The sequence below is a fragment of the Petromyzon marinus genome, chromosome 43, assembly GCF_048934315.1.
Source record: "Petromyzon marinus isolate PM22_M1 ecotype Great Lakes invasive population chromosome 43, UKy_Petmar_22M1.pri1.0, whole genome shotgun sequence".
In the NCBI taxonomy this organism is placed as follows: Eukaryota; Metazoa; Chordata; class Hyperoartia; order Petromyzontiformes; family Petromyzontidae; genus Petromyzon; species Petromyzon marinus.
In genome coordinates, this window is record NC_133709.1 from 4,010,311 (window position 1) to 4,022,099 (window position 11,789).

General features: G+C 51.2%; 1 protein-coding gene and 2 long non-coding RNA genes across 3 annotated transcripts in view; 2 read left to right on the top strand and 1 right to left on the bottom strand.

Moving 5' to 3' along the window:
• The window catches only part of LOC142930789 (uncharacterized), a 69,370-nt gene extending 57,920 nt beyond the window's left edge, over window positions 1-11,450 (top strand). The window contains exon 2 of the long non-coding RNA XR_012946738.1: window positions 10,788-11,450. This is a non-coding gene — a long non-coding RNA (uncharacterized LOC142930789). The remainder of the gene's footprint in view (window positions 1-10,787) is intronic.
• Window positions 141-3,457, bottom strand: LOC142930788 (uncharacterized). The gene is made up of 3 exons (XR_012946737.1): window positions 3,342-3,457; window positions 2,331-2,462; window positions 141-297 (listed from the first exon to the last, which is right to left on the bottom strand). It is a non-coding gene; the product is annotated as an uncharacterized LOC142930788 (long non-coding RNA).
• Window positions 2,349-11,450, top strand: SMCR8 (SMCR8-C9orf72 complex subunit). The gene is made up of 6 exons (XM_032970130.2): window positions 2,349-2,444; window positions 3,453-3,529; window positions 4,087-5,687; window positions 6,274-6,853; window positions 8,068-8,431; window positions 8,852-11,450. The coding sequence occupies exons 1-6, from the start codon at window positions 2,431-2,433 to the stop codon at window positions 9,336-9,338; spliced, it is 3,123 nt and encodes a 1,040-aa protein (XP_032826021.2). The 5' UTR covers window positions 2,349-2,430; the 3' UTR covers window positions 9,339-11,450.
• Window positions 11,451-11,789: the final 339 nt, after the last annotated feature.

The window sequence follows — 11,789 nt, forward strand, 5'->3', positions numbered from 1 at the left end:
TCACGAAAGCTTTAAATCAAAATTCCCCCCCCCCCCTCGTCACACATCGTCACAAATGTCTGACTCCCCCTCCCCCCCAGGTGCGTGACGTCATTTATGGACGGCCCCTAAACTTTACCGAAAGAACCAAAGAGTAATTTTAATATATATTTTGATACTCGCCAAAAAGGTCTCATGATGTAGTTGCTCACCCGGAGCTGTAAGTCTTCTGATAGTGCATTGTCCTTGTGCGGTTCGCCTTTTGGCGTTGTCCTCTGGACTGACACTGATAGTGAGACTTGGCCCGAAGGAAGGATGCTGGAGTAGGACAATAGGTTTCAAAGACAATGCATCATACTTGATCAGAACCGTGTTTGTTTGCATGTTCACCAAAAGTGCTGTGCGTGTAGTTCATGGCAGTACTAGATTCCTTGCAAGAAAAAAAACATCTATTTGAACATCTTAACACGATTCCTGTTTTAATGCCAGCAGAAAGGGTATAAACCAGCTTATTCGTGATTTTAAGTTTTCGTGACTGCAGGAATCCATACTCTTTGGTTCTTTCGGTAAATGCTAGATTTAAAGCTTTCGTGACTGCAAGGATCCATACTCTTTGGTTCTATTCGGTAAAGTCACGTAGGTAAAAAATAAAACAACAAAAATCACGACGTTTCGGCCACAACACAAGCGGCCTTCATCAGGTGAAGGGATCAGGCTGTCTCGAGGACAGCGCTGGAGTGAAACACAGCCACGCTCAGACCGTGACCTTTAAGCTGTGTGAGAGCAAACAAGGTGCCTTGACAAAGGAATTAGCATACAAATTAGTATTTGATTGGCCGACTTAGCATAGAGGTGGTGTACGTGCGGGTGGACTTGCCGTTTGGCGCGGGGGGGGGGGGTTACCTATTGATGGTGTGAAAAGGGAATTTAAGAGCTTCGAAAGTTTGGGGTACCACTACTTGAAAAATATACTGTACCATTGAAAATTAGTTTAATGTTTGGTTTGATTTAGAACATCTTTCCAATGGTTGCTTAATTTGAAACCATCTTCTCAGTTGAAATTGTGTCTGTGTTTGTAGATCTGAATTGCCTCGTGAACAAATCTCTGATAAAAACCCGTGGGTTTGCAAAGAACCTTGGTGTCGGAGAAAATTATATCGTGATCACCCACAGCGTTGTAACAATGATCAGCTACGGTAGAAGAATTCTTTTGCCGTGTTTCAAATCTGATTTGTGCTTGCGAATTCGGTCAGAGACATGTCGCTTTGTCTCCCCAATATAGCAATCACCGCAGGTACAACTCAATTTGTAAACCCCGGGGTACTGTAAGTCAGGAATGACATCCTTCACGGATGGGATCATATCACGAATTTTGTGTACTGTATTGAACCGGACCTGGATCTTGTGTTTGTTTAGAATTTTGGAAATCTTTTTAGTAACGTGCCAAACGGCAAGTGCACCCGCACGTACACCACCTCTATGCTAAGTCGGCCAATCAAATGCTATTTTTTATGCTAATTCCTTTGTCAAGGCACCTTGTTTCCTCGCACACAGCTTAAAGGTCGCTGTCTGAGTGTGGCTGTTTCACTCCAGTGCTGTCCTCGAGACAGCCTGATCCCTTCACCTGATGAAGGCCGCTGTGTTGTGGAACGAAACGTCGTGATTTTTGTTGTTTTATTTTTTACCTACGTGACTTTACCGAATAGAACCAAAGAGTATATTTCGGTAAAGTCACGTAGGTATACATTTTATTTTATTTTCTACCTACGTTACTTTACCGAAAGAACCAAAGAGTATGGATTCCTGCAGTCACGAAAACTTCAAATCAAGCTTCAGCTTATAATAATAGGGGGTTTTCCCCTTTTTCCTGGCAACACAACTGAAACCTTTTTACAAGGATTCATGTCTGCATTAACCACAACACCTGCAGTCAAAATGCAAACAAAAAACATACTATGATAATATATGATGCATTGTCCTTGAAACTGATTGGTCCACACCAAGGGACGGCTTTCTTTTTAGCCTCGACCCAATTGGCGCTCGACCAGATGACGCCAAAAGGCGTACAGCTATTATTATATTTTGGTGCTGGCAAAGGAGGTCTAATGATGAAGATGCAGCTTATTCTTATTTAGCATGCGGACGGGATTATGTGACGTCACGGCAAAGAGCCACACCCCCTTCCCCCCGCAGCTGGATTTGCCAACGTCACTCCATAGCGGTAGATGTCGGCCATCTTACGTAGGGGTGAGGGGGGTGGTCGCGTAACTAGCAGTCAATGAGAATTCCGCGTCGCAATTTGATGACGTTGATTATCACACGCCCCCACCCTCCACGCCGAGGTCACGTACGAGGGGGGGTTCTCCCTACGTAAGATGGCGGCGGCGGGCGTCCTCCCCCCTCTCTCTCGCCTAGCGGCGCGCTCGGCAGTGTGAGACGCGGTGAGGGAGGATGATGGTGATGAGGTGATGGTGGTGTGTTCTCTGTTCAACGGCAACATCATCAACATCATCATTACTAACATCGCCACCATCACTACTTCTAGCATCATCGCCATCGGCAACCATTAATCACTACTGTTTACATCACCGTCACTACTGCTAACATCACAATCAACAATCACTACTGCTTACGCCATCATCACGACTGCGAACATAATCACCATCAACAACCATCGTCACTACTGCTTACACCATCATCGCCACCATCACTACTGCTAACAATCGTCACAGCCGTCATCACTACTACTTACATTATCATCACCACCACCGCTAATACAATCAGCATCACGACTAACATTACGACCGAACATCACCATCACGGATTAGTATCGTCAACGTCACCGCTGACGCCGCTACCAACATCATCACCATCGCCAAAATCAACATCTCTTATTACATGGACGTTCATCAACGCCATTCGCATCGTCAGCATCGGTGACCTGTTTTTGTTGTCCTTCGACCGCACCTCCGATTGGCACAGTTTGCTTCGTACGGTGCGAAAGAAGTTCAACGTACATCACGAACATCGTCATTAACACAGTCGTCAACATAACAAACATCAACAACCGCCGCTGACGACAACACCATCATCATCAAACATCACCATGACCCACATCCATCATCATACACCATCAACGCTTGTGACTAAATTAACCGAGCAGCAGTTAAAGCGAGCGGATCTTACTCTTAAGCTGATTATGAGATTTCAGGCCAAGGATGTGTGTGTGTATTTGTCGCTTTATTAAATGCCCCCTCCCCAACATCTCAAAGCTCCTTGCTTGTATCGCTCAATCATTCCAATACCCAGCCGTAGTTTTTTTAAAACTATTTATGTATCTGCTGTACATAAGTATTATTTACTTTATCCGGGCGTGTTTGCGCAAACAGCTGAAGGAATCTCCCCCTCTCGGTGGCGACCGCGCTTCATTAAGAATCCTCTGCTCCGGTGGCTTATCTCTCTTTCGTCTTCAGAGTGGAGGAGGGGAGAGTGGCGAACATGCTCGCCCGAGCCCCGGGAGCAGACGGAGGCCACCGCCGCCCCCACGCCGGTAAGACGAGCCGCTCCGATCAGACCTGCCGCCGCTGGTGACGACGACGACGAGGGCGAGGGCGATGGTGGTGGAGGAGATGATGAGGATGATGAGGATGGCGACGGTGATGGAGGACGTAACGATGGAGACGACGGAGGGCACCCACGTGTTCACGAAGCCCATCTTGGTGGCGCACGTATCCCCGCGTGGTCTCACCGAATGAGAGGCCGTTTCTTTTGTTTTGTTATTTTCTGTCGATCTACACGTTGCCAGCCGACGCGGATCCCTTGTCGGGTCTAAAACCGGTTTATCGCAAGAAAAACGCGAAGCGCCCGGTCCGGTCGTCCGTTCAACAAATCGCGATTATACTTGAGGTCAAATTTCTGATAACGCCCCGCGGCGCCACGTGTGGCTTCCTGACAAAGGAGACAAGAAGAACCGCCTCTCGTATTTCCCGCTTCTTCGAAGTTTTTTGTAAACCAAAAAAAAGCAGAGGAAAACAGTTAACCCCATCATCCCCCCACCCCCGGCTGCATGGTGCTGCAATGAATTGACGACAATGTTCGCTGCTCCAGAGGTCACCGCCCACATCTTCGGAGACGGCGTCGGCCCCTTCGGCGACGATGGCCTCGGCATGGACCGGTGCAGGGGAGAGGACTTTGGCGGCTACTACTACGATGACGGCTACGGTGACTACGACTACGACGACGACGACAGCGGCAGTCGCTACCAGGAGCGGGTGGCCTCGGCCTCCCTGGAGTCGTCGCTACCTGGCTGCTTCGCCAGCCTCCCCGTGCCCGTCCTCGACTCGCTCTGGGAGGCCCCCGGCAGTTTCAACGGCGACTTCGTGCTAGTCACCGAATTCTGCGAGGTGGTGGGACCCAAGCCCGTGCTCACTGTGCCCGACGGCGCTGGCGGGGACTTCGACCAGAACCACTTCGCTCTGCGGGTCATGTCCGTGGACTACCAGCTCGGCAGCAGCATCTCCATGAGCGTCGGTGCCGATTGCAGCTCCCCGGACGGCGGCGGCAACACTCCCCCGCTCAATATGGCGCGCGACAGCAAGCACCTGCTGCGCGACTTCGCGCAGGGTGCCTCGGCCTACGTCCACCACTTCACCTTCTACGACCTGGAGGCGCGCGGCTTCGTGCGGCCCTACTGCATGTCGTACGTGACGGCCGACGAGCACAAGCTGCTGCCCGCCTACGAGCGCCTTGCCGCCGACTTCGAGCGCGCCTCCGAGTGCTTCAAGCAGGGGAACCGCCGCGCGTTCTCGCGCTCCGTCTCCGAGCTCCTGGAGGATCTCGAGTTCACCAAGGCCGAGCTGCTGCGCAGGGATGACCCGCAGCAGCAGCAGCACCAGCAACACCAGCAGCAGCAACAACAGCAGCAGCAGCAACAACAGCAGCGACGCGGAGGAGCTGTGAACGCGGCGACCGCAACGGCAGCAGCGATGGGGCCACCGGCCCAGCGCCTGCCCGTGTGCACGGCGGCCGCCGTGGAGCAGTCCAACGAGCTGGGCAACGTGGAGCGGCTGCTCTTTGACCACAGGCAGCTGCTGAACCGGGTGCGTGGCGCCTCGTGGGCGGCGGGCGACGCGGCGCCGACGGCCAACGGTGGCCCTGCGTACACGCCCAAGTACTACCGCCAGAGGAGCTGCAAGGGCGCAGAGAAGACGCTCAAGAGCATGCGCGAGCTGTGCGGCAGCCTGCACTTCGAGCGGGGCGTGGAGCTGCTGAGCGAGCTGCAGCGGCGCTACCGGGCTGACACGGCCCAGCTGGCCTTTGTCCACTCAGACCTGTGGCTTCACGCCTTCGCGGCCAGCGACTGCGAGCGCCTGTTCCCCGAATTGGGTTTAGGGAGCCCCGGGGAAGAGGAGCCAGATGAAGATGGTGGCGCCGACCGTAACGACGACGGTGACGTGGTGAAGGGGTGCGTCGACAGTTGGCACCACCGGCGCACGTCGGCAGTCGCGGCGTGCAGCCTGGAGTCGTACGCGTCGTGCGTGGAGAGCGTGCCCATCAGCGTCACGCGGGGGACCTCCGCTACGCTTGGGCCTCCTCCGTCGCCGAGGCCGCCTCCGCCGCTGCTGCTGCCCCAGACCGAGGGTGTGGGCAGTGCGGGCAGCGGCGACAGCATCGAGGTGCTGAGGACGGAGTGGCCGCAGGACGCAGGGGTACGAACCCACGGCCACGCTGACCAACACCAGGCCACGTCGTTACAGTGCACAGGAATGATTAAACTCGAGTTCTCAAGCGGAGTGAGTTGGTGTCGGCCCAATGAGCGCAAAAAAAACACATTTGGTTTGAACTTAATTCGGCACATTCTAGCTCTGAGAATTGCACATCAGATTGGCTCGTGATGAACATGTCTTGTAGGGAATATAAGGTGTGTGTCCCTGTTTTGATGAGGGGTTTAGGGAAGGAGCTCCAGAATTAGTTGTGATTCCATATACTGGGGCCGTTCAACAAGGTAATGCGCCACTCACATTGTCAGTTCCGAATCACAAGTTATTCACCTCACGGCCTGGTTGCGATAGCACAAGTGTAATGTACTGTAATTGGGGGGAATTTCTTTTCATTTACTAACCCCCATGATCAAGGTGAAAATTTGTTTCAACAATGCGTGTTACAGTCCTCAGACTGTAACACGCATCGCATTCAACACCTCGCCACTACACTGACAGCAGTCACACAAGGCAGGAACAAAACACCAAGTATGCGAGTCTGTACATTGTATGTGTGTGCGTCTCTGATGCGCAGGTGGTGGCAGCAGCCACAGAGGAGGAGCAGGACGAAGAGGGTGAAGAGGGTGAAGAGGATCCGGATGAGGGGCGTGAGCAGGAGGTAGCGGCGGCGGAGGCGGTGAAGGCATTGGTGCCGGTGTCGGGCCCCAGCGGTCCCGACGGTCCCGATTGGGCCCCTCGGTTGTACGAGCTACGGCGCTCGCACTCCGTGCACAGGAATGTGAGCGAGGACAGCATCGAGGTGCTCGGCACCACCGCCTTTGCGCTGTCGCCGGCGCCGTCCTACGTCATGGAGGCGCCGCCCGACTCCATCGCAGAGGAGACGGTGGGCGAGGCGGGGGTCTGCAGCGTCGAGGGTGACGAACCCTCCTCCCTCGTCTTCTACTCGTGCGACGGGTACATGGATAACGACGGTGGCTGCGGTGATGACGATGACGGAAACAACGGCAACATCATCGGTACCCTCGCTGAGGAGGCGGAGAACGAGGAGCTGGGCTGGTGCCCAGACGCCGGTGCGAACGAATGCGGCGGGAAAGAACTGCGGGTGCACGAGCGGGAGCCGCCGAACGGGGAGGAGCTCTCGCTCTCCCTGCAGGGTGAGTCCGCGACTCGCGTTTTAAACCTCCGGAAGGGCAGCTCCATGATTTGGAGACGCATACAAAGTGCGGGAGATCGTGAAAGTGGCCTTCGACTTTGGCCTTTGCACAGGGGTCGGCAACCTGCGGCCACAGAGCCGCATGCGGCTCTATACGGACTGCTTCGTGACGTAATGTATGCGTGTATTCACATCCATTGCGGCTCTCGAAATACTGAGTTTTGTGCCGAATTAGAAAAAAAATGGCTGTTATGTTTGTTTCTGACCCTTGGCCTAGCATATAAATCAATTAGACCAGCAATTCGGATGGAGGTCAGTTGTCCAGCTTTCTTAAGGTGGAAATTATTGGAGAATACCACTGTTCGATGTACTCGGACCAACTGACTTTTTTATTCATGCTGGGATGGTGCTGGTGCATGCAAATTAACTTTGAGTCAAACCACATTTTCTAAAACCTTCAAAATTACACCCCACGTGTAGTATTATATTGACTGAAGTTGCTGGATACATGGAACTGCCCATACACAGGAAAGAGCACATTTAAATTACTAATCTATCATGGGAGACTTAGCATACAAAAGTGTATACCGAAGCACAGAATAATCAAAGCATGTACAGGAACAGTAAAAACTTAGTAAAAAAAATAACTGCCAGAAAAAACCTTTAAATTGAGATAGTAAAGTGCTTTACAACAGAAATTTAACCAAACTTTCATTGAAGCAAAACATACTAAGTGTAGAAATAGATGGCAATGAAAAACTAAAAAAGCATTGCATTCATAACTTTAAGTAACTATTTGATCGATCATAGAAGCTGATTGTGAGGAAACAGTTGTTGAATGTTGTTTGCTGTTGTAACTTTCTGACCCGCCCCGATTGGACATTTGTGAAAAAGATCTTCATAGCTCATCGGATTTCTCCAGGATAAATAAAGATTCTGAGTTGTTTAGAGAGATAGATTGGACCAGAAACATGTACACTTGAGGAGGATGGAACAAAAGCTTTAAAGGGTGTGAACAATCAGGGAGAGATGCATGCTTGGAATTACACTGAAAAAGAAAGACGAGCGACTGGATTCGGGAACGTATCAAGGAGACTTGGGCATGACATGTCACAAGATAAACAAAAAATCGTTACGTGCTCAAATAACCAGCATGTTGACTTTTTTCCGTTTGTCTCTCCCTCTCTGTCGGTCCGCCGCTGCTGGCGCATTCAGACACATTCTCAGACAGCAGCAGCAGTCATCTGAGCCGCGGGCTAGAGACCCCGGCGCCTGCGGCCGACGGCTTCGACGCGCTGCAGCTGGCTAGGCGGCTCGGCAAGCCCATGACGCACGTGCTGTTCGCGTTGCTCAGCGGGCGCACGCTGGCCGTGCTGGCCGAGGGCGAGACGCAGGCGCGCCGCACCATCGACGCGCTGCTTCCCTTCGTGCCGGCCGGTGGGAGAGGGCACGGGCATGGTGGCGGCGGCGGCGGTGATGGGCACGGTCATCGTCGCAGTCGTCCCGCCGTAGAGCCGTGGCGCACAGATGCCCTGCGCATCAGCGACATCGCCACGGTCAAACTCGTCGGCATGAAGAGGTGACCACTTGCGACAGGAACTGATGTTTAAATCTCCACCCGTTACTCTTTGGTCAGTCATGTTGTTATAGAAACAGGGGAGTTTGGTGGCAATGACCAGTTTTTTCGTGATGGCAGGACACTTGATGTTAGCGAAAGTCAAATAATGCATGAAGATTAAAAGTATATGGGGCTCAGATCGAGTGCTGCAATGCAGTTTTGGTAGCGAGGGGCTCCTGTAAACGTGACAATCTGAGCGGCGTCCCACTTAAGACCTCGGGTCAATTATAATTATATCTACAGCAGTATTGCCAGCTAAAATTACAATTGCACTGCGAATGTAATTCATTACGAGTGACAATTACAGCTGTAATTGACCTCGGGTCTGGCTCCACTTGTGTATCACAAACCCTCACCAAACCCTCCCCCCCACCCCCCCAGCTCGCAGGCGGTGCATGACGCCCTGCTGCGCTACCGCCGTTACGTGTCGGTGCTGGACACAGCGAGCGGCGCGCTCACGACTCCGCTATACCAGGGCACCGCGCTCGCCAACCTCTCCGGCCTGCACGGACGATCCCTAGCCGGTAACCGGGCGTACCTGTCACGTGCGGGCGCCATCGTCGCTGAGCTCTCGTCCAAAGCCTTCGTGCTGCGCTCGCACCTGTGGGGTCGCTGCCGCCCTGCGGGCACCGGGGCCGCCGACGAAGCGGAGGCCCTGCCGCGCGGCGCCGTCGCCGAGTGGTGCGGCTCCCGCCTGGGTCTCCTCCCGGACGACGCGCACATCGTGAGACACTTGGCCGAGCTGATGGCCGAGCGTGGGGCGATGGGGCGGTGCGCGTGCCCGCCCGCCCTGAGGGTCGACTACGTGAGCAGCTCCACCTTCCGGTTCCAGCCTTTCAGGAACGTGGACATGGTGGTGGACAGCTAACGCCCTGACGGACACACGTGTCCCTTTAAGAGGATCGCCATGGCTGGCTGGCTTGCTTGCTGCTGCTGCTGCCTCCGTTATTGCTAGCATTTCCATTTTTTTAAAGGGGAACCGATACGTAACCATTTCCTTAAAATTCAGTGTTTTTTTCATTTTAACTTTTAAAGTGAAGCACCAGGGGCCTGCACATGTTGATCAAAAAACCAAAATGTTGCAGTGTATTAAAATGCATGTCGTAATTTTAAAAGTTAGTGGAAGGATACATGTGCTCGAAATACTGTGCTACTCTCAGCTTCCCCACAGCTGCAGGGCCGAATGGTTTGGAAGAGCCATGCAGCAACATGGTTTTAAAACTACACATTATCATTGCCGCATGGATAAACATGTCCAGTGCTCCGTAATTTTGAGTTGAGGTGCACAGGCCTGTCAAAGCTTGGTGCTAGGATACTTGTGTTGAAGGCAGTCAGCATGTTAAACAGCCGGAGTGAATGTGACAATTTTTTTTCTGGAGACAATGGCAATTTTCTGCATGCTCTAGTGAGTTAATGGTGCTGCTAAACAAACCACGAATACTCTGTGCCAAACCCTGTCTTCCCTCCCGAGCATGCCTTGCCTGAAACGCGCCTTTGCCTGCAATGTTAGCCGTCGTGTTTTTTTGTATTCTGTACAGAGCGGCACCTTGCTGAGTTTTAAAACTTGATTTTGAGTTGTAAACTGTAATGCCATACGCTAACCGCAGCGTTTCCACGGGTTTGTTTTTAAATCTTGAAGGTTACCCGCAGTGCACTAATTTTAAAGGAGAGTATTTTTTCAAGAATATCTATTTACTGCCGGCGGCTTCTAATGTTACATTAATGTTACCGTAAACCTACACGCTAACAAAAGGAAACGGTTTTATTTTCAAATGTCACGGTTTGTATGTTGTTATGAATGTTCTGGATAGTTATCGTGGGAATGTTTTAAATGATACCATTTGCAGAAGTGTTTAGGAGGGGGGGGGGGAGAAGTAACCAATTTTACTCACGCCTACATGCCGTTCTACCACGTGGGCCGACCTGATTACAGCAACGACAGGACAAGTCAACCATGCCCTTTGGCCTCTGTTGGATTAGTTCACAGCGCTTGCACACGATGGGACATGGATAATGAATGCAGACGTCCACTGCCAGTACTCGCCCATGCTATTCCACTGGTCCCCTCCAATCCTTGAGGACAGTGTCTTGGCTTAAGGGGAATAAAAATAAATAAGGATGCGAAACCAAATGTTGTTTGGATCCACTTCAGGTCTGTCATATTCTCATACTTTGAACTTCTCTTGCAGGTGGGGAGCCGTTCTTAAGTTCCTCAGTTTACACATGGCGCTTGTCAATAAGTTACCCCTTATTTTTGGTTCTTTCGGTAAAGTCACGTAGAAGGGAAACAATAAAATAATAAAAAATATAAAACAAGTTGAGAATTTTATTGTTTTATATTTTTATTATTTTATTGTTTCCCTTCTACGTGACTTTACAGAAAGAGCCAAGAATATTAATCCCTGCAGTCATGAAAGCTTTAAATACAAATTTAAGTTAACCCTTACTAAAATTTACAATTGTCGTTGTAACCCAGAACGTCCCAAATGGGGAAAACATGCAAAGCTGTGTTGCACAAAATACTGAGGACCAAAGTTGTTGCAAATCTTAACATTACGGGAACCGTAAAAAGACCCTGCTCTCCATCTTCAATGTCAGTACACTCTGGTGCTTCAGATTTAAAGGCGAGCAAAATAATGCATTAACATGAATACATGTTTAAACCGGCAATTCACGTTGCGAAAAGCAAATCAATTAGATGAACGTTAATGCCTTGCACAATGCTACGTGCAGAAATGTCCTCACTAGTTTTAACAGCGTGGTTAAAACCCCTCGGTTGGAAACGTTAATTTGGGTCTCTGTAAAAGTACAACACTGCATTCAATTGGGCAGACTGCAGTGCCGGCCAAGATTCTGCGGTCGTGGTGTTTACGTGCTCGTATGTGGTGTCTGGAAGAATGGTTGGTTATGAAGGGACAAAGGAGCCACCGCCATTGTGGGCTGATGCGTCTGGCTCAAATAAAGCTTTACGGGTATCGTGTCACAGCTGTTGCTCGATTTTGTTGGGGGGGGGGGCGGTGGCGATTTCCTCTAAAAACCTAAGTACGAGAAAGCAGAGTTGGGTGGGCATTGTTCTCTTCGTGACCCCTAATTATGCACCCTCGTGTATTTTCATTTCCTTTTGGTGTCCACAGCACCACCTACAGTTTGAGGTTTCACATCCCTTTGCTCACCCAGCACTGCCACCTTCCCAGGAAACTCACCACTCCCCAGTGGCGCACCCTCACCAGGTGGTGATGCATTGGAGGCGAGGGTTGATGGATGGCACACGTCAAAGTTGCAAGACTCCCTTCCCATAGGCATGGAGGTGCAATACTCT